We start from the raw sequence: 24,308 nt of genomic DNA, 5'->3' as shown, positions 1-24,308 counted from the left end.
GGGTATAAATCTTTCCAGGTGATTTAGATGTTTAGCCAGCTTTGAGATCCACACTAGTATAAGCAAAGGAATAGTTCATGGGTTCTAAAATATTCCTGAGCTATGGCACTCTAGTGTCTATACCATAAAATGCTAAAACATCTAGCACATACATTCTCAGATGACTTCATTTCTCCATCTGGAAAACAAAATTAGGTTCTCCTTAGTGCCATTAGCACTACTCTTTCCAGGAACTGGGCACTGTCAGGTTTGCAACACGTATCTCTAGGCCAGGAAGGGAGGGGAAAGAGCTCCTCAAGCCAACGAGTTCATTTCCCCCCACTCAGAGGACCCATGGCCCCCCATCGCTGCCTATTTCCAAGACCCAAGATCCAAGATCTGATGGAAATTCTGCTTTCCACGGCACTACCCACTCAGAATCCACAAGTGTATTTTATCCTTTTCCACAATCTTCAGTGGTTTTTCACCTCACCACTTTTTTAGATGGTCTTTTCTTATGAAGTCCAGAAGGCAGTGTAAAAACCTGTGTTATGAATGATAAAATATTAAAAATGAAAAACTCCTGTGTTCTTGCATTAGCTACATTGTTTGAATTTTGACTGAAAATGTAACATAAAACATAATTCCGTATTTGCTTGTATAAGCCTAGATGCATCATCAATATCTAACTCATTATAGAAAAGTTCCAAAGATACCTTCATACAGCAGGTCTTGGAATAACTTTTTGTTCAATGTCCTGTCACTATAATAATAAAAAAAAACTTGCTTCTGGCTAGGACCACTGCATGTGTGGAGCTTCCATGTCCTCCCCATGTCTGTGTGGGTTTTCTCCAGGTCCTCTGGTGTCCTCCCACATCCCAAAGATGTGCAGGTGAGGTGAATGGGCTGGTCAAAATTGGACCAGTCTGAGTGTGGGTGTGAGTGCGCCCTGCAACAGAAAGGTATTCTTTCGAGAGTGGGTTTCCATCTGCTTCCTGGGCTTCTGGAGGTCTTGCTACTGAAGACCCTCCCCTAGAATTAACCAAGCTGGAAAATAATGATCTTACTTTTTTCATTCATCTTTCTAAAATGCATATATAGCTCATATTTATTTCAATGTTTAATATTAGAAGCATCTTGGGTCTTTATGTATAAGTTTGGTGATGCTTTTGTGACCAGAAATATGCCATAAGAACTTAACTCCTGTTGATGTTAATTATCTATAGTAACATTGGTTTCATTGCACACACGTCATTTTCCTTAAAGTCCTAGTTTCCAAGAGCCTATCGAGACGTTGAGTGAGGACTTAAGAATATATACTGCCAAATCCAGCTTCATTCCTCTGTTCCTTAAAAGACTAGTGTATATTAAAATATCAGCAGTTATTTATATCAGCTTGTAGGTAACAAGAAATCCAGAAGTTTCCCTCATTTCATGGATTTACATTAATCTAGGCAAATACAAATCTACCACCAGAGTAACAATGAATATGGGTAATTTGGCAAGAAATATCACAAATTAATGGCAATGATTTGCACTTGTTTGAGGTTTTACAGTTTGTAAAGTATTTACACATTCAGTAAATCATTAAGACATTATAACAATACATATGTTGGGAGGTGGTACCCTCTAGAGGAGAAACAGAGAGAAAAGTATTAGGGAATTGGGTGGTAGTGGAGCACAGTTAAGTGTATCAATTTAACTACGGTAAAAAAAAAAAAGTGTGATCAAGGCTTGTGAAAAAAATAGACAAAATAAAGCAAGGGAAATGTACATCATTCCTATTTTTGTGACCACAGAGAGACATGTGCTAAATGAAGTTGAAGTTTGGGCAACTAAATGAAGCAAAAGATATGACTGAATGTGTGTAACCTACTCTGTGTCAGCAGACGAGCTTCCATCCCAAACAAACAACAGAACCGAATTTAAGTAAGTAGCAATTGGCTATGCTGCCGTCCATGGTCTACTTAGCTCCAACCAAGAAGGTGCTATAAGAGTCTGGGAGATATTTCTGACATATGCAAGGCATGAGGTATAATAATTTGGTGATCCTGCCTATTCAATAGCTCTGGAGGCTGTAGACTTGTGGAAGCCTGGAGTTGCCTATCCATGTTGCCGCATCCACGTTACCTTTCAGCATTGCTGCCTAGGAAAGAACTGAAGCTTACAGTCCTGGTGGCTTAGAAGTACATTTGGGGATTGTGCAATTGCAGCATCTTTCTGTTGATATTACTCTCCTTGCCCTTTTCATGTAAAGGAGGGTTGGTCAACGCAGAGGAGGAGAATAGTTAATGACTCAAGAGCCCTGTTAGGTTGGAAAGAGTGGCGCCATTATCTTCATTTTAAAGCAAGCCTCAGACCTCATTAAGCAATTTGACCGGGAACATTTAGAAAGTGAGAAAAAATTCAGGCCTCTGGTCTTAAATTTATGCTTTTATCTTAATACACTACCTTCTAAATTAAAATTATAACTCTACATGTCATAATTCCCATCATCAGTTACTTACATTTTGATAAGTAGATTTTCCTATTTCTTTGACTATTCTGGATAAATAAGTACATATCTTGAAATTAGGATTATCATTATGGGGACAATTTACTGAAAACTATCTCTATTTGGACATTTGACTAATGAAAATTTAATATGCAATTCTAAATACATAATGTTCGTACAGAATGCAAATAGGGTCAGTAAAGGCTCTCATAAAACTCATCCCTCTTCTTAGTAAATGCTGTCAATTCCTGCTACCAAAGTTTCAGCAGAGCCTTTGTCAGTCACTTCTTTCTTTTCCATCTTTGTTTAAAATAATATGGCAACCTAAGTTACGGTGGGATGAAATGGACATCAGGAAATATGAAAAAGAAAAAAATTAAGTCTATAATAGTCTATAATATATCCATATTATACACACACCAAACACAGAGGTGGCAGGGCTGGTGCTCACCCCTAGGTGGACCTCCTTTTCTCTGTGGACATGCAGGCACTATAGGCAAAGCCACATGACTAGTTTTGGTTAATGCTTATAGGACCTGGTTGTTCTAGAAGAGGACACTTGGCCAGACGGGGGTTCCACACAATCAATGCAGCCTGTATTGCTGAATGACTTTCAGAGACTCCTGTCCTGGAGAGTCACCTGCTCTCAGGATGAACTGTGAGGAAACAAGGTATAATCTGGATGCTTCTGAGATACTAGGGTTGTTTGCTACTTCAGCATGGACTAGTCTATCTTGACTTAAGAAGAAATACACTTATTTTTCTCTTATGTTGTATCTTCCAACTACTTCTTCAAGGAAGTTTCAGTGAAATGACCTTCACCTATAAGATGACCTATACACAATGCAGGGGCCAAGCTTCAGGCATTTCTGGAATCTGGTGAAGTACTTGGGCTGTGGAGGCTTCCCACCTGCCTTACTGTTCTGGCTTGACTACTTCCTGCTTCTATGGCCTTGGGCAGCAGGTCTCCATTGCCATAGTTTCCTCATTTGTAAAATGTAAATAATAATAGTATCTAAAACATTGGGTTCTTATGAGGGAGAAATAATGTTATGAGAAAAAAATAATACAAACATTTAGAAGAGTGTTTGGCATAAAGTAAGCCCTTGGTAAGGATTAGATATCATGTCTTGTCAACATCACCCCTAACCCACTTGAGGGCACACACTGTTTTATTTAGCTGTCCAACATTCCCTTTGATGATTAGGAGAATTGACGAGTACATTATCAAATATATCTATAGTCTAATATCAAAAAGATGGAAATTATTTTGAGACAGCTCTAATGCATTGGTTTTTGGTGGTTCCACAGAGTGGATCTATTATTGCTTTTTTTCTTTTTTCTTTTTAGCTGTAGGGGTGAATGTTAAATAGATGGAACCAAAAATGAAATACCAGTAATGGAAGTGACACATTCAGGGTCAAATAGCATTAATACTATGAAATTAGAGCTCCTTAGGGGAAGAAACCAAAATAACCAACAGCCTTTGAACTTAAGAGAAAAAGAACTGAAAGGTGGAGCCACTGGTACAATACTTGAAAAAAAAATGAAGCTTGCATTATTCAGAAGCTCATTCATTTTAGACGATAGCTAAATTGCCTGAGATCACTTTCATATTATGCAAAGATCAAACATTAAGAATATCAAAACAACATTAGGTGACACCTTTCAAGCGTCAAAATAACAGCTAAGAATAAAGGAAATATTTGCCAAGTTCAGGGCTATGAAGAACATGATTAAATGGTGGTGTTGTGGGGAGAAAATTATGGGTAGTCAGGCTGTCACTAAAATATCAACCAACTCACTTATTGAAGGGTTGATTTTAGTAAAATAATGATACTGAGATACTGGATTTCTTCACTGGTAAATAAGGATAATAATAACTATTTTATATACTCATATGAGACTTAGAGAAACTCTATTGTATATAAAGTTTTATAAAGTAGTTAATACTAGCTTACCTATCTTTGATCACTCTAGAATTTATAAATTATAAGCAATACTTCCTCCTTATGTTCCCTTGGACTTCACACAATTCTATACCCTTTATTGATTTAATTACATTTTCAAGTGAGGTTTATTTGCAAATCTTCTTTATGTTACACTTTATTTTTTTTCTCAAAAGACCAGAATGATAAACCCAAGAGTTCTGATGAAATGACAGTCTACATAACGTGGTTTCACCGAGATATGGCTAACTGCATGTAGTTTGCTGTTCAACACTGCTGTGTGCCCTCAGAGTAGCGTCACACCCGTCATTATTTCAAATTCTAAAAGTCCAAAATGTGCAGTTCAAATATTGAAATACAGTGTCCAATTGACCCAGAAAACATCATGTGATTTTCTGATAGCCTATTAATTGTTAGAGTCTGTGCAATTTACATAATTATGTGATAAGAACTTTTATTGCTCATTCATCATTCCCTAATTTAGAAATCATCAATATGTACTAAAGTTCATTACAATGCAATCTTCTGCTACAAATTTCAGTGCACACTACAGAAAGACATGCTACTGAGTCAGGAGAAAGAAACTGAATCAGGATAATTACAATACTTGACATTGCATTTTTGCATATATTCCATGAGAAAAAGATTCAGTCAAGGCAGTGATTCATGACTTGATTATACCATTACTCGTGAAATCACATGTGGAACTACTCAGGCTTTTCTTCATAGAGGATCCAAAAAGAGCCATAATTAGAACCTGCGGATAAAAGGTCTTGCATAGTTTCAGAGACAGTGTGTAGTTCCTGCTCTTGGTTATACTAAAAGCAACTCAACCACTGATCTGTCAAAAATAAAAGTTATTATAATACAGTGCCTTATTCCTTTATTTATTAAATAATTAGATGCAGGCATAATTCAAACACATGGTTTTTTATGTTAATGAAAGCACTTCAGTTAATAGCAGACTTGTTTTTTCTAGAATACTGTTAAACTAATGAGGGGAGGTATGAATATAATATCATCACATTGAAAGAATGAGAAATTTCTCTTTTTGTATGCCCTGTATTTTTGAGCATATATTTTATAATTAGCTTAAACATGACCTAAAAATGTGTTTTATTTCCTTTTATTACTGCTGAAACTAGTGGAAAGTAAAAGAGAACTTTGGTCAATTTTTATTTTCTTTTTGCCTTTCATCAGTAGGGATTCAATAACCTCCCCTCACAGAAGTGGGACATTCTTTGTTTAAATTAGCATGATACAACCTTTCTTATTCCAATTTAATTAATGAATACTACATTTAAATATATATATATATGTATATATATATGTTCTGCTTTACATTAAGTATGGACATTATCATAGGCAGTATTACCATTTTAGATTTTGTAGAAACATCAATTTCAAAGGCATATGGAGGCTAGCTCTGCGTGAACTACTCTCTATGTGATTGAAAGTATTCATATGTATGTTGTAGGGGGAAAATACCTTCCTTTAATAATTTGAGGAAAGCATTTCTTCTCTAGCATTTCGGGAATAGAATATATATACCATGTGTTACAATAATTTAATAGATGATGCACAGAGCTTGCAGTTCAGAATTTAAGTTTTGAAAGCAATGTTGGATGATTACAAAAACTGCACTACCACTTAGAACACATTAATCACAGGAGTCCAGACAAATATTATGATGCTCTGTGTTAACTGCTTTCCATGTTTTACAAATTTATTTATACTTTAAAGACATAGCTAAGCTTCAAATCATCAGTTGGGGCAAAAAGAGAGAAAGAAAAAAAAACCCCACCTATTTATTGGCCCAATATATTCCATACATTAATGGAAAAAAGCAATATATGGAACAATTAAATTCAAAAGAAAGCTCCACAGTGCTGTAATCTAACACTTAATCTTGCTTACATAATTAACTATAATAAGAGAAGAAGGTCAATAACTAACTTTTTTTGGTTGAAATTTAACTCAGCTGTCTAGGTCAGTAGTTACTTATAAATGTGTTTAAAAAAAAACAACAACCAGGTATTGTAGTTTGGGCATATGTCACTAATTATACTTAAAAATATGTTTTTTCATGGGATAGGTTTGAGATAGAGAGATGGATTTAAACCTCAAAGATTCTGATTAGGCACTTGGCTCAATACCCATATTCAACTAGCTTGAATTATTCAACTTATTTGACTTGCTTTATTGCAAATAAGCTGACTACTCAGTGGATGATTTGTAGTTGCTAAGAAGCTCTACTTTGAGATCCAGATTGGTTCCCAGATATTGACAGGAGGTCAATGTCTGAAATTATAAGGTAATTAATTATTGGGTCACTGTAACAGGCTGTGGAAAAAAGATGAGCTGAAGGGTTTAAACTGCATGTCTTCTAATACTTTATAATACCAAAAGGTCTAACACTAGATAAATATTAAAAAGTAATTATTTAAATTTAGATAAATAATGAAACCCTGGGTGTATTTATATCAAGCTAAATGGATGCATAAAAAGTTAATACTATTTTTGTGTTCAATAAATCATTTATTTGTTTACCTGAATTATATTTATTAAATATACTGATTATGCAATTAATAAATTTTGATTATGGCCTTTGTTATTGGTCTTGCATTTTGTAAATTTCAGAACAATTAGATTTATTCTCTTATATTACCTTCATGTCCAACAAACACAGAACAAAAGTCTTTCTGAGTAAATTTTGAACATGACTATCCTCTTCGTTTTTAATCATTTGATTGTTCCTTTAAAAAATAAAGCCTATTATCTGTCACTCTGCCTAAAATATATTATTGTCTTTTAATAGGAAGTTATTTAAAATAGTATTCCAAATTATCATAATATAGTTTGAAAAAGGCAACAGAGAAATATGACTGAATACTTACCTCTCTGTAGCCACAAAAAATAAAATCATAGTTAAAAAATTATAATACTCTTCATTAAGTTGTACAATAAACAAATTTTCACTGAAGATGACTTCCTCTACTCTTACCACTTAATGGACAAATATTATTTATGCATGCATGCACCAGTCATCGTGATTTTAGGGGAGATAAACTCATTTCTAGTTCCAGGAAAAATATCCAATCAGTCCAAATCACAGTAGTAGGAAAGTAAACTTGGTACATGGGTGAGTACCTGACCTAAGTCAGCAACTCAGACTGAAGAAATTTCACTGGCTATTAGGAGGAAAGGGTTTCTTCTCTTCCTTCTACAGAATAACAGACCCCTGGTATATTTCAACTCTTAGTGGAATCAGCTTAAGACTAATGCTAAAAGCACCCTGTTCAAGAAGTATCTTTATTTTTTCCCCATGATTCTCCTTTAAATGGGGTTTCCTTGGGGAGGCAGAGAGGTTGCTTATGTGGGAGGCAACTGATCTCACCGCTTCAGTGTCCTGGCTTATGGGGTGTCTTGGAGGAATGCTGAGTGTGGGAAAGGTGGAAAGGGGCTGGCAATATAGTGGTTCAATAGATGACCCTTAAAGTACCAAAAATATAATTTAATCTAGAAAAATCTCACATACATTTACTATCCAAATTCTGTCGGTATTTTACCCACTTTGATGACTATTAACACAGGATTAAATGCACCATTGCTTCATTTTTATCCTGAGGATTATTTGGTTTTGTCATTGTCTACTGTTTATAGATATACGCTATTTCTACACACCAAAATCTTTTATAATCTATATAGCTGAACATATAATCTTAATTTTATAGTATAGAAAATAAACTTTTCAGTATTGTCCTCAGCATTTATATCACAAAACTAATGATAAACATCTTTAATAAAATGGCCCGTCAGTATTGAAACTTCTTATTAAAAAGCATTAGGTCAAAGTTAATACTATGATATGTTCTTAATACATGAGTTAGGCATGAATAAAATAAATTTAATCCCATCTCTTATAGTAAATCAAACAATTTGAAACCGCAGGTCACCCTCACAGTTCAATTGAAAAAGAAGTAACAATATATTAGGTTTTTCATTATTCTGTGGTTTTTGATGACACAACTTTTTAAGTAGTGTATACCCAGGATATGAACAATATACTGCATACTTACCAGGTGATTTTTATGCCACTTTGCTGAATGCAGGATTAATATATTTGGGCTTTTTATTGCTTGAGTAGAAAGTGCTCATTACTTATTATTTTATGTTTATAATATAAAAATTAAAATAAAACAAAAAATGTTTTTAAATGGCATACATCACACTGTTGTAGTGGTTGATTTCCTCAAGATCGTCTTCTGTGGTTTCGGTGCAGTGGGAGGAGGCACAGTTGCAGGTCTGAGAGGGGGGAAGCTGTTACTGTGGCTTATTCCCAGTCCCCCATTTTCGAGTGTAAATGGAGGGAGATGGGGTGCAGGAGGGTGGGGAGGGCCTTGGTGAGGAAGCTTTCCTGGTGGCTGAACAGGTTCACTGTGTAAATGGACCTCCCGGTTTTTTATGTTATACCGGCTGTCACAGTCAGGACAATAGCCATGATACTGAACTTTTTCATTAAATCGAACCCGTTCCCGAGGCCCTGCCTGGGGACACCTGTCTTTTTCAGGTCTGTGCATCAGAGACTGCATGGACACCTTGTCCGAGTTGTTACTGGGTGTGCAGCCGATGTCTCCATTGGGAATTTTGTTTGGTGCTCCTGGAAAGCCTCCGTTCCGCAACAGGGTGCCATTGGTCTTTACTGGATTGACAGCTGGTACCACCCTCTGGGGGTCTTCACACTTCACAGGCGTCAACCGTGGAGGAGGTGGTGGAGGGTTTGGCTTTCTCAGGACCGTGAGGATAGCGGATGGGTGTGCTGGGGGTTTAATGAGAGGTGCGGTGGCCTGCACTTTGATCTTCTCTATGCTGGAGGCTGTTGTACCACTTGAGCTACTATTCAAGGTGTCCGTTTTGGAGCTGTCAGTCATCTCATCCTCCAGCTGTAGGTCAGAGGTCAGGGTATCAATCTGATCAACCACCTGGTGGAAAGGACAAGGTAACTGTGTTGAAAAATGACCTGAAGCACAATATACTAGAAACAATGTCTTCCTGTCTAGCTGTAATCTGCAATGGCAGTCTTGACCAACGTTGAATTGTGTATTCCATTACAGCATAATGTTTTCATTCAATGAATTTACAGAACAGCTACCATAAGAGTTCGGTTTAGTAACATAAGGATTTCACATGCCTAGAATATAATACACTATTTATGCACATGTTTTATTTCTAACTTTGTTATACCGACCAAAGATAAAATCCTGGTGCTTAAACATAACTGATTTTTAAAAACAAGAGAACGGGACTTTGCTTAACATGCAGAAAGCTACAGAAGAAAATTAACTTTGTGCTAAAAGTGGGAAAATGCCAGACAGTTTTTAAAATCATAACTTTTCTGAACCATCAGAGAACTAAGATCACAAAATAACTAAATGAATGGAATTGCAGAATTTCAAGTCCTCTTAGGATAGATATAACACATTGGTTGTTTCACTTTTGGCAAATCACAGGAAAAGAGGCAGCCTCCACTGAAGTGAGTAAAACAAACAAACAAAAAAACAGAACAGTTAGTTCTGGTCAGGTGGGTCAGTTGGTTTAAGCATTGTTTGGTATATCGAAAGGTTGCAGGTTCGATTCCAGGTCTGGGTGCACAGAGGAGGAAACCCATGGATGTTTCTCTCTCAAATTGATGTTTCTCTCTCTCTCAAATCAATAAATAAAACTTTAATAAATTATTAAAGGCAGAGTGTGTGCTGTCATGACAATTTAGAATTCCTAGGAGCCCAGACAAGGTAATCTGTCCTCGTTGTCTCTTTTCCATGAGCCTCTCATCTGGGAGACAGAGAACAGGGAAGAAAGTGGAAAGAGTCTTTCTTGGGCACACAGGCACAAAACCAAACCCATGTCCCAGACCCGTCTCTTTAATAAAACAGAAGCTTTAAGAACCAGAGCAATGGCAAAACAAACAAACAAACAACCCTCTAACTTATCAGACACAAGATCTCCTGCCTCTGGGACAGGGTAGAAGAAAAAACTGGCTGACCTTGGGGAAGGGGGCAGAAAATTCTAGTAGACCCAGGAACCTGTACCACAGATGCCTGCTGTCACCTGGGGGGGGACACAAGTCACAACCACCACTTAAAACCTGCCATAGACACAGGCAGAGGCAGGCCATCGAAGAAGTCGGCAAAACCATAAGACCAAGATGTAGGTCCTACCCCAAGTGAAGGAGAATAATTTTGAAGACAGGAAGATGGGGTGGAAGCATATTAGACAAGGCAGTTATAAGGAAAGATTTTCCAAGGGCACTGGGAAGTCGTGGAGTTAAAGCTGCCCATCAAAGGTATCTGGCATCTCCCATGGTAGGCTTTCAGTAGGGTCTCCATCCTATTCAGTCACTGCCTGGGGGCAGCTTGTGTGAGGAAGACCATGACTGAATGCTGGGTTTCAGAGGACAGCAGTTGGGCCCTCAGTCATTACACTCTTCACCTTCGGAGGCCTTGGAGCCCACTTTAGTGACTGCCATATGTGCACTATTACACAGATATGAAAATGGAAAAGTTATGAATTACATGAAAAATAATTAATTTTTGTACGGAGATAGTCCCTTTAATTCACATGCTCCATTTGTAGTTTTTATCCTCATCTCTACTCAGGCCCAAGTTTGTTCAGCTGTGAAGTTGGTTTTTTGACACATGGTGAGAGGATTGGGCTCAAAACGAAACTTCACAACCAACTAGAAAGTAGGGAGGATATAGAGATTTTACTTCTTCCTCATGCTAATATTGCCAGAGCTCAGCCTTCCATTTTCTTAACTATGTCTTAAATCCATTCACTTGTATTTTCATTTCTTTGATCCTAGTCTGAGCCACCATTATTTACCATATGGGCCACCCAGAGTCACCTTGCCTCCCCTTTCATTTCTGCAGTCTCAATGATATTTTAAAAAATAGAAATGTGCTCTTGTCAATAGCATGCTTAGAACCTTTTAATGTCTGTTTATTTCTCCTGTGATAAAAGGTCTATTCTTAACATAGTCTCCAAGGTCCTGTAGAGTCTTACTCAGTGCTGTGCTGGTAAGTGTTTAACAACTGGTTTTTAGGGATGCAAGGATTATCCTAACTTGAAAAGTTTGCCAGTTTTCATAGTGTAAATTTCCACCATGGTGAATTTCAGGTTAGTAAATGCAATATCACTGAAAGTAAGGTTGGAATGAAATGTTCAGTAGCATATCATTATAAAGTGTTTCTGCCATACCAATAGAATATATGTAAACAAGCTCAGGAGTACAAATAATAGTAAAATGTAGTAAAACAATTATAAATGACTAGTAATTATTAGAAAACCTTTATTTTTAATGTAATTTATTTAACATAAATTTATATACATAGTTCTGTTTTCAGTAATGGTCATTTAATAGCTGGCTTACAAAATTTTTAAAAATATAACAATTGGACCTTTATAGCCCATATAAACCAGCATATCCTGTCTTAACTCCTAAGTAACTCTATAGCCTCAACTTTGATAAGTTTCCCATTTCCCTTCTGTTCTCAAAACTCTCTGATCTTCTTTTAGACCCTCATAATTGTTAGTCTGCTTCCTTCCACAGGACATTTGCACACACTAATTTTTCTCCTTGAAATGCTTTGTTTTATTAACTCCTATTCATCTTTAAAATCTTAGCTCAGTCATCACTCATAAAGTAAAACTTCCCCATCTTACTGAAACTTCCCTTATAGTTCAAGTTAACATTAAATATTCACAAGGAACCATATTCCTTTCATTCTAACCTTTCACATATATATATATTTTTTATTATAGGTTTAGAAGTAGTGTGAGCACTGGAATAATGTTTCCTTTCTAGACTCTAATCTCAGGGAGATCACACACCTTGTTTTTTGTTACTATTGTATCCTAAAGGCCTAATGTAATGAATGACACTCAACAGGGGTTCAACAAATACTTGTTAGTAAATGCACTGAGGGTTATTTCTTTAATTCAAATGAGAGCAAAGCACAGCCTTTCTTTATTTGATTTTTTAAAACCTCACCCGAGGATATGTTTATTGATTTGAGAGAGAGAGATGAAGAGAGAGACAGACAGATACAGACACACACACACACACACACACACACACACACAGGGAGGGAGAGAGAGAGAGAGAGAGAGAGAGAGAGATGAGAGAGAAACGTCTATTGGTTGCCTCCTGCACGTGCCCCCTACCGGGGATCAAACCTAATCAAATGCACAACCTTTTGGTGTATGGGACAATGTTCCAACCAACGGAGACACCCAGCCAGGTCTCCTATTTGATTTAAAAAGTCATATTTGCTCAGTTATTCCAGAATTTTAAAAAGGGAAAAACAGGGATTAGTCATAGAAGATTCTCAGAGTTGGTGGCACATTCTTGAGCTTCAGATTAGATGGCAGAGAAATTAAAGTGGAGGCCACATAAAGAATGAAAGAGATAGGAGACAATCTTGGCTCCTGGGTGTTGTATACTATTGAATTTAGAGAGGTTGTTTATCCTAAGCCTTTTATCATATTAAATGTCTGGAGCAATGGAGAGAGAGCTGGTCTACTGTGAGAGAACTGAAGCTGATGTTCCGAGATGAGTAAGTACTGCTTCAGTCCCTGATGGTTTGATAGCTCCTGGATGGTTTTAGTCTCAACATTGTTATCAATATTTTCTGCCAACAGAATAAAAAACAAAAACAAACTACTACTCTCAAGGAGCAGGAAATCTAGTCAAGGAGCCTGACATACATTAATTAGATACTCGATCAAATAACTGTAAACACACAACTGACCCAAAGGCTCTGAATGAAAAATACATGATATTACAAGAGGGTCATAAAAGGCCCCATCAGAAAAGTTGGTGAAGCACTCCTGAGGAATGAGTTTTAGTTAACTGGTAGAAGAGAAGTGATGTTAGCAGTCCGCTCACAGAAGAACCTGTTAAAGTTCCCTTGAAAGAAGACTTTTGGCTGAAGAGCATGGTGAGAGATGAAGTTAGAGAGTTAGTAGGTGGCAGCTAGGCTGTGACAGTCCTTGTTGATAGAAGTACCATATAGGTCTAAAAAGAGTTTCAAAGTGAGAGGAGAAACATTTAAAGAGACTATGAATTGGTATATTTCAAAATTAAAGCCTCATCTAATTAAAGAAGTAACAGAGTATCAAAAAGGAGAATACAAACAAACCCACATCCAGATATACCATAATGAAAATATAAAACACTGAAATAATGATGAAAGTTTTACAACAATTAAAAAGAAAGACTAAGTATTTATACAGTAACAAAAATTAGGCTGACAGATAATCACACAAGCAACAGACACCTGAAGAAAATTTAGAAATGTTTCATACTGAAAAAAGTAATTGCAATTGTAATATACTTTAAGCTTTCTATAAAAGTGAGAATGAAATAGACATTGCCAGACAATAAAGACAAAGAAAATATATACATCTCGTAGCTCGGTCTTGAAAGTCCTGATAAATGAAAATTCAGAAAAATATAAAAAGCCAGAAGAAAGAACGAAAATACAAGAATCATATGTGGGTGAACAAAGAAATTCTTAAATAAGTAAATCAAAATATACACTGATTAGAAACAATAACACACTAGTGACTAATTTGAGAGAGGGTTAGAAAAATGTAAAATTAAAATACTAGGAAAAAATAACTGATTGGAGAACAATAAGAGTTAAAGCATTTGTGTGTGTGTGTAAGAAATCAGTATGTATCAGGTATGCATTAACTTTAGGCTTTATGCACATGAAAAAATTTAGGGGAACTACAGAAATAGGACAAACTTTTAACTTCCAAAATAATATAAGGATTAAAGAATTAAAAAACTGGCAAATCTAAGAAGATAATACAAAAACTATTTGAAGATAGTAAATAGAAAAAATGCACAAGATAGCAGAAAAAACTGCAACTATATTAGTAATCATAACAAGTATAAACAGATTAAGACAATTTATTCAAAAAGAGAGACAGAAAGATTGAATTTTAAGTGATAGAAATAAGATATAGCAAACAAATAACCAAATAAAATCTGTTACAAGCTATAATATTACTATTTACAAAAAAACTCAACCTAAATCTTTCTTAATCAAAACAGTTTCATATCAATACTCAGGAGAAAAAAATGAATGAGACAAAATTAACAGATCATGTATAGACACACACACAAATGGGGGTATAAAGGTAATAAAAAAGTAATTTCCATAAGGTGAACATCAAATTTCCTAAAACCATGAAAATACACTCAATCTCACTAGTAATCAAGGTGGTGTAAACTGAAGGAAAATGAGGTAACATTTCATACTAAATTAATAAAAACAAGATGATTTCAATTGTTGGTTATGATGTGGATAAATAAGGACTTTGAATATGATTGGTGGAAATTTAAATTCAGTCAGTTGAGAAATTTTTGGACAATACCCAATAATTTGGATAAGGTACATACCTTATGGTATAGGTCTTCTATGACCAAAGCTTAGACCACTCAAGAAACTCTACCAGATGTGCAAACATTGAGAAAGCACAAGAACAGTCCTTGTGGGTGTCTGGTTTTTTTTGCCATAGCAAAGAATTGGAAACACCCCAAAAATCTATTAGTACATAGTTAAGTAAATATAAATTCATTCTAATGAAATAACTTGAGTAATATATATCAGCAGGGGAAATCTCAAAAAACTAATACTAAATAAAAAAGTTTAAAATATATTCAGTATGTATATTGTTCATATATACAGGCTTAGCTAATTTAGTTTATGCAATGTGAAAATAAGTAATACGCATCACTTTTAGGCTAGGAGGAAAATAGGCGTTGAGAGGCAACAGCTATATAGCTGAAATATGTTATTTCTTTTAAAACTTGATATAAAGTAATCAAAGTGTTGATGTTTGTGAAGTCTGGATTATATTTGTTACATTTATTTTCTGTCATGTGTGAAATGCTTTAAAATTTGGTAAGAAAATAAATATTTAACATGAGTTAAATTAGAAAGAAAGAACAAAGTAATTCTTACAGCAGCCAGTGGAGAACATATTGAAGGGCCTGCAGTTTATTTACTCTGCTAGTTAGATGGTTATTGCAGCCAAGGGAGGGATGAACACTTTAACCAGACAAGGAGTACACTGCACCCTTATTATTACACTTCCATGTTTTGCTAAAACTGCCTCAAAGTATCATATTGTAACAAAAGGAATCATAACCACAGACATGATGGAATTAAAGTGAGAACAAAAGGGAAGAATGTAGGACTAGAGGGGCAGATTGTTTGCAGCTGTTTGGAGGTGAAAAGACAGGCTGATATCAATCATATACGTCTATGACTACCCACACCTAAAATAGCAGGTGCAAATGAAAAATATATACCTCAGATTTGAAATTCAGTTAGCTGACCAATTGCTTGTGACTACTCAGGTCTATGGAATGAAAGATACAGATTTATTTAAATGAATGTGCTGTGTTTTATGGTTTCAGATTTTTCTTAGCCTCATGTACCAGAAAGCTATGGACAGATAGTGGAATAATTAAAAATAATGACAACCGTGATTGAAGAGTCACATGAATTCAAGGTTCTCACATCTGGGAGAATATCCTTAAATATTTTCATAAAAGAGAAGCAAATTTAAAAGATATTAAGTGATTTTATGAACCAACTTACTTGTGGGAATACAAAATTAAGTTAATATTATTATTACAAATATTGAACTATGAAGAATAAATATAAAGACACTGTAGGGTTATCATTAGAGTAAAATTCAGGATAAACAAACTTACTTAAAATTTAAAAAATCTAGGAGCTCCTTTTCCTAAGTTTTGTCCTTTTATTATTACAATTGTCTTATTAGGATTGTCTACTTATGCATGCTCTCCCTCAGACAATGTAAACACATATTTCCATCTTTGTCTCTGGCAGAGAGTATAGTGATTGCATATAGCAGATATTCAATAATATTAGCTAACATAGAAGTGTGAAAACAAATAAAAGAATTTAAGAATGATAACTATATACCACAGTCCCTAAAAAGCAATTATTCTAAAACAGGAAATAAGAGGCTCCAAGAAAAAATAATACATTATATTCAACAGGTCATGTAACTGAAAATTTGTCACACATTAGTAGGATAGCTGATGAGAATGATGGTGTGCAAAAAGGAATCCATTTGAATTTTGAATTCCCTTTCAAGAGGCTGAAGTTTAGAAACACAGGCTTAAACTTTTGTTTCATCAACATTGTTTTATTGTTCTTGTACTATCGAGATGCTGGTTATTAATGTTTCTTTTCAACATATGGGCAAAAGCAAAAAAAGATTAATTATTCCTCTTCCATAATATGAGTCAAATAATATGGTTTGAAGTTAATAAAGGGGTTTGAGCATATTACTGAGAGGTAGTTATCTGGAAAACAAAGACAAATAGTTAAAACAGGCCTATATATGGGGTGGAGATGATAAGAAGGTGAATTTTACTTAAAAATCTATACACAGAACTTGATTTGGAGATCAAGATGCATGTGCATGTATTAGCTGGATAACAGTTAAAATCATACCCAAGAAAGTCAAAGAAAAAAGTGAACTAAACACAATTCCTCACCATGTAAACCAATAATTACCATACAGTGTGATGTGGGCAGCAGTAAAGGTTTGGCAAGGATAGGAGAGCAGAAAAAGGGGAGGTTTCCTCTTTCCAAGGAGGTCTGTTGGTGTCTCTGGACAGAGACAGCTTCAGGCCAGGTGATACCTGACAGGTGTCTTGAATAATAAAATAAAAATTGAAGGAAAAGATATTTATTGGCTGAAGCCATACCATGTGCTGTGGCATTAAAGCATGAAGTGTAAAGTTTTTATGTGGTAGTAAAGAATAAGGTAGTAGATAGTACGGAAATAAGAAATAAGTATAAAAAAACAGATAAAGACCACAATCTGGCCTTTATCTACCAAGAAGTTTAGACACTTTGATCTACATTTTAGAGATAAATTCCCAAAAGTTTCAAATTTGTGACACAGTCAAAAGAATGCAGAATGCAAAAAAGAATGTGACACACATGTTAGTACGTTCATTTCTTTTTAAGTCTAATTATTTTATAGCCATAGCATAAATAGTACAGATAGCACAAGTCTAAATATAAAATTCAACCACACATATGATTTGTCCAAAAATGTTACTAGACTCCAGCAGCCTTAAAAAATTACACTAGTTTCAACAGTTTGTGTTACTTGAAACACTAAATGATCCAAACGTTTTAACTCTACAATTTGTAAACCTAAAATATTTATTTTTTAAACTTATAACACAGAAGGACTTGGGTTCATTTAACTTTTCCTCAGTGAACTGTAAGCATTTTTGAGATGCTCTTCAAGTAAAAATTCCTCAAATTATTATACACAATTTCAATTGTCGCATTCTCACATGCTTACTGCTGTGAACAAAGAAACCAACAGTTAAGTACTCAGGGATAAAGTGCTATTAAAGCACAGTGGAGCTTCATATAGTTAAAATGTATTACATAATGATCACTTTACATTCACTTGTCTATCAGTTTCACTGAATGAGGTATTTACCACTTTCCCCTGTAGCAAATGTTACAGATTAGAATGGCAGAAACACCATAGCTCATTTTAATTTGTTTTCATAGGTATCTGGTTATTTTAACAAGGAACATGCATCTACTGAGGCTGCCTGTAAAGTATGGAAAAGGAAACATCCCTCATCATAATTCACTTTAAAAGCTTAATAGATGTAAAAGGCTCATCTACCTGCATTTTGTGAGTATAAACTTCAAAATGATTCCACTATGTTAATAATGTTCAGGAGGAAGCTGTAACTCATGATAATGGAACTATAAACTTTAACACAAGCTTATAGCTCTCAAATCTATCTTTTTGCATTTGTAAAAGTATAAATGAAATAAACCTCAGGTTGTGTATGGTATTCTCTGATATTAAACTAGCTCAATAAAAAATATTCAGCAAGCATCATGGGTAAGAATGCAAGAACAAAACTCCTCTCCATCCAATTCACTCTTTCTTCCATTTAATCCACTCTCTGCATTGTAGTCAGAGCTTTCTTTAAATATGTATATATTTCATATGTATACTGGTATGCTCCTGGGCAACTTGGCCTCATTTTGTGCTCATTTCATTTCTTCCAGGGCTTAGAAGATGCTAGGCTCCTGTCTCTGGTTCTCTGTATAAGTACTGTCTACCTAAACCTAGTTACTCCTCATGTTTCCTCGCAGAGCATAAACACCACACACACACACACACACACACACACACACACACACACACACACACACCCTCTCCTTCAAAAATTAGCCCACATTCACATATCTTCTCTTCAGGGAATCTTCCACATTGCCCCAAAGTCCTATTGCATAGCCCCAGAGCTCCTGTACCTGTGTTTCATGGCACATGCCCTAGAAATAAAGTGATTGATTAACTGTGATTATCTCTTTAGTGTCTGTCTCCTTAGTGAGAACGTAAGCTCTGAGTGGGGAGGTTATCCTGGACCTTTATGTCTGTAACACAAATATATATTGAGTAAATAAACAACAAATCAAAGGGAAAATACTGTAACAAAATATTTTTACATTATATACCTATTCCTTAGTTTGGTGCATGTTTACATACTTTTGAGGTGATGAATTTGGGCCATTAATAAACTATGTTCATTGAATTTCTAATTTCTCTTTGTCTTCCAATATATATATATATATATATATATATATATATATATATATATATACCTATATCTTTAAAATATAAGATACTTTCAGAAATAACTGTTGCAGAAAAAACATTTAAATGATATATTAAAATAAACTGTCAATATTATAAAACATTTCACTTATCAATATCTCCAAAGAAATATTTATATTAAAATGACATTTTGATATATGTTTCACTTTGCACATTTCAGATATTGAACTAAATCTTTAGTGTATAATGTAAAAGAAGAATTTAGTACAGTAGACTATTGTCTAAATTACCTTAGAATTTATGAAGAATAATAAATTACTTGCCAAAAACATCAGAAAAATTTTATTGCTCCTTTCCAATATCTCAAGCACATAATCATAATGTAGAAATAATGACTTTTATTAAACATTCAAAATAATATTATGAGAAATATTGGTATTGATAACACTAGGATTAGCTCATAGGACATTTGGATATAATTATAATTTCAACTCTTACTAGCTGTGTGATGGTAAAACTGGGCCTGTCCTTACTGGTTTTAATTCTCTGTTAATTTGTTTTAGAGAAGAAGAGTAAAGAAAGTGCATGAAACTGTGTGTGATATCTGTGATAAGTACTAGAGTATGAGTAGGTATAAAATGTTTTGGACAGAGAAGGGCAGGAACAATTAATTCTACCAGGAAGGAAGAAATAATATCAGGGAAAGTCTTAGAGACAGGAAATATTTAAAATGGACTTTGAAGGATCAGGTAGAAAATAATGGAAGAGCATTCCAGGCACAATAAAATGCAAAGGAAAGGAAGGACGGTTTGAAAATAAATAGAGATTTCCAGGAGTAGAAAGTCACCCAACATGGTAGACCATGGGGTGTAGCTTTTGTGTGTGTGTTTGTGCGTGTGCATGCACACACACGCACATTTAGGGGAATATTTAATAACTGAAGGGACAAACTAGGAAATGAAAAACGTGTATAAAGACAGAAGCAGAAAGAGATGCAAGTGAAGAAGTGTTAGACTGCCTATGGTCTTCAATACCATGCTAAATGTCATGAGTTTGGCCTTTACCTGCAAGTAACAATCAAGGTTCAGAGGAGAGATGTGAGCAACTGTGATTTTACAGAACCTTGAGGAAGGAAAGCCACTGCCTAAAGTAAGTTGTTAAAAATTATTCTTGTCATAAGAAAACTAGAGAAAATTATGGAAAATTACATAAATGGTTAGGTTATATTACATTACTTTTGCATTAGTGAAAACATTTGAAAACCTCTAAAGTCCATCGTTAAAATATCTTTCCCAGTTTAAAAATACCTAGTCTAACTCAATTATGGCAGTATGTTAGTGTGTACCCACATGGGGTCATTATCCTTGGTTTAATAAAGGTATGCAAGCATTATGCTATTCCCTTTTATGCCTGAGTTCTAGTACTCTTAATGGAGTAAGGGGAGTTGCATTTTAAACTATAATGCCTTAATGTCTTATTTAATGGACCATAATATATGAGATGAAAGAAAGAAAGGGAATTTAAAATTTGGAATTCTTTAGAATTGGCTTTCCAAACATCTGTCTTCATTGTCATAGGGCTCTAGAGATATTTTATAAAAATAAACCACACATAATTTGAAAAACAATAAAACTTTAACCAAGGGCAGTCAACAGCCATTTAAATCTGCTAGGACTTTGAAAATTGGTCTTTCATACCTCTCATTCTGTTGAAAAATCCCTGAAAGACTTAAACATGATTTTTTCTTTACAAAAACAGAGTATTCATAGCAAAACTTAGTCACATTGTTTATTTCTAACATAACTGTTTTCAAAATACTACAAATATACATGTTCTATATATGGTATTAGGACAAGCAAACTGTCGAATAGTTTTCTAACATTTTTAACTGTTAAGGAAATGAACATATAAAACTCTGAAACTTATCCCATCTGTGAATTTACGTTATTGACTATTTTTCACTTATTAAAATATGAAACATTGTCCTTCCCACATACAATGTTAAATATTATATATTTTTTTATAGTCAGTATAAAATTCTTGCATATTTTATACATTATAATGGCATTTAAAACTTTGTAATTATATAGTTAATCCTTTGGTAGCTATATAAACTTCATTGTTCATCTTCATAATTATACTTTCACTGGTAAAATAAATAAATAAATAAATAAATAAATAAATAAATAAATAAATATCAAAGCCCTCTAGTGGACAAAATTGATTGTATCTAGTTCTATTGTTCTTTACCAAATTCTCTATTTATAATTATTAAAAAAAAATAATCAGCACATTTTTACATTATTAATATAAATTTCAGTTCTTTAAAAATATGAGTTTCTCTTTTCCTGAGCATTAATTTAATGCAAAAGTGGGACAATTGTGCTATTTACATTAATATCTCTAAGAAAATATCATTATTTAGAAACATGCGTATTATATGAAATTATGAGACAGTGTAAACAAAATGGTTTGAAATTTAAAAATTTAAATGTGAAGAATTATGTATATGGATTTTAGAACACATGATTTTCTTATATGTAAATCAATAATTAGAAAATGATTATTCTAAAAAATTTGTAATAGTTAGATAGCCATTCAATTTTTCTCAGAAGGCTAGTGTTAAACATTTATATGGATGTTTAGAAAGTCATATGGCATCTTCAAATATACTACAAAGTAGAGTGGTAAGTGGTGAATAGTAGATGACATGATTGTCTAAAGGGAACATAGAACGAGGGCCTCATCTTGCCCTTTTTAAAGTTTTCAAGAGAAGCTAGAAAACTGATTTTTATGTGAAAGTTATAGATATTTTCCAGCAATGATGCAATTAAAAAAATACCTGTGCAGGTCAAGACCAGTCTGTATGCAGACGTTATCCAGCTCACACATCGCCATGTTGGAGACCCCTGGCTAAACAGATGCAATGTCACTATAGAGATTATCTCTCGGCACATTTGAAATAAAAAAACTTAGACAAACCTTTCTCAAAATTAAAATATCTAAATTACCCATTCTCAAGCAATGAATTAACCAAGGCTACCCTACTTGCCAAAAGGTCATTTTATCTCTTAAAACATTTTTTCTTTAAAAAAAATTTTATTGTATTTTTTCCATTACCATTTAACCCCCTTATACCCGCCCTGTCACCACACTGTTGTCCATGTCCATGAGTCCTTTTTCCTTTTGTTTGATCCCTCCACCCCCTCACCTCTCCTCTCCATAGTTGTCATCTGCTCTCTATCTCTGAGTCCGTCTCTATTTTGCTTGTTAGTTTAGTTTGTTCATTACATTCCACATATGAGTGAAATTATATGGTACTTGTCTTTCTCTGACTGGCTTATTTCACTCAGCATAATGTTCTCCACGTCCATCCATGCTCTTTCAAAGGGTAAACTTTTTCTTACTTTTTACACCCAAGTAGTATTCCATTGTGTAAACATCCCATAGTTGTTTTATCCACTCATCTACTGATGGGCACTTGGGCTGCTTCCATATCTTGGTGATTGTAAATAATGCTGCAATGAACATAGAGGTGCTTATGTTCTTTCAAATTAGTGTTTGGGGTTTCTTTGGATATATTCCCAAAAGTAGGATCACTGGGTCAAAAGCAGATCCATTTTTAATTTTCTGAGGTATCTCCATATTGCTTTCCACAGTGGCTGTACCAGTCTGCATTCTCACCAACAGTGCGCTAAGGTTACCTTTTCTCCACATCCTCACCAGCACTTGTTGATTTACTGATTATAGCCATTCTGACAGGTGTGTGGAATCTAAAGAACAAACTGAACTAACAAGCAAAATAGACTTAAGATATAGAGAGCACAATGACAGCTACTGGGGGTGTGGAGGGATCAAGCATAAGGAAAAAGAACTCATGGACATAGGCAATAGTGTGGTGATTGCAGTGAGGAGGGCATATAAGGGGATTAAATGGTAATAAAAAAAATAAAATTAAAACTAAAAAATAAAATTACACATTTGAATAAAAAATTGGCACTGTGATTAATAAACACTATTGTGGCAAGAAGGAAAAAGAAAAGAAACAAAGGAATACATAATGCAAAAGACCTGTGAAGAACTCATTTTGGAAGAAATTGAAGAAAATTTTCAGAGTGCTTTGTGCTAAAGAAATACTTAGTAAGATATATACAAGGGGGGGCAAGAAACTGGAATTTATTTATAAAAAATTGTATATTTATTCTTACATGTTTAAATTTTAGTCAACTTCAAAGTACTCTCCATTTAATATAATATACCTATTGAGACATTTTTTCTACTGCTCAAAACAGTTTTTGAACTCGTAAATTTTGATGCTTTTTAATGCTTCTGCCATTTTTTTCCCACCTCTTCCACACTGGCAAAACGTTTCCCTTTGAGGACTTTTTTCATCTGAGGAAACAAAAAAAGTTGCTTGGGGTGACATTGGGTGAATAGGGAGGGTGGAGCATGGGAGTCATGCCATTTTTGGTCAAGAACTGCTGAACACTGAGCGCAGTGAGGGCAGGTGCCCTCATAAGTAACCCACCATGAAAGGGGCAAATGTGATAAAAGGACTGAAGATGGAACAGCAATTTGTAGAGTTCTAAGGGAAAGAAAGAGTAACCCAAGAATTCATTCCCAGCAGAGTTGCTGGGCAAATATTAAGACAAAAGACATAACAATCTCAAATTTAAATACCCCCCAAAGATTGAAAACACCAAAATTTACCAACCCAAAATATGACAGGAAAAACTGTGATGAAAATATTTGATCAATATTCAATACCGAGGTGTACACATTCTGAAGCAGAAAATACATACCAGAGCATTTAAAAAAAAAAATCTTCAAGCATAGAGACAATAGGCAGAAATGTTCAACCATCTAAGAACACAGGCTACAGAATCTCTTAAATACTTCTTTAAAAACCAACACATACACATAAAAACAAAAGCAAAAATAAAATTATTTGACACCAAGGGATCATATCAAACATGGAAAATAATTTCAAATCAATTTCTTGCTTTTTATATTTCATACCATTCAAGAATAAAATCATATTTAAAATGAATGTATAAATAGAATAATTTATTCTATTAACAAATTCTAAAAACACAATCTACCCTGGCTGATGTGGCTCAGTGGATTCAATGCCGGCCTCTGAACCAAAGGGTTGCTGGTTCAATTCC

At 34.5% G+C, this 24,308-nt stretch overlaps 1 protein-coding gene across 2 annotated transcripts in view; it reads right to left on the bottom strand.

Moving 5' to 3' along the window:
- Nucleotides 1–24,308, bottom strand: part of PRR16 (proline rich 16) — a 288,864-nt gene that overhangs the window by 83,034 nt on the left and 181,522 nt on the right. Inside the window, exon 2 of one of the 2 annotated variants that reach the window (XR_016511345.1) lies at nucleotides 8,502–9,404. Coding sequence is in view for 1 of the 2 variants with exons in the window: in XM_090279048.1 (XP_090135174.1) it covers nucleotides 8,649–9,404 (756 nt within the window). In the remaining variant the exon portion in view is untranslated. The remainder of the gene's footprint in view (nucleotides 1–8,501; nucleotides 9,405–24,308) is intronic. The other variant, XM_090279048.1, reaches the window with a different exon arrangement.

Source organism: Furipterus horrens, unplaced genomic scaffold, assembly GCF_987537825.1.
Source record: "Furipterus horrens unplaced genomic scaffold, mFurHor1.1.pri manual_scaffold_5, whole genome shotgun sequence".
NCBI lineage: Eukaryota > Metazoa > Chordata > Mammalia > Chiroptera > Furipteridae > Furipterus > Furipterus horrens.
This window is presented reverse-complemented; position numbering and strand designations above follow the sequence as displayed.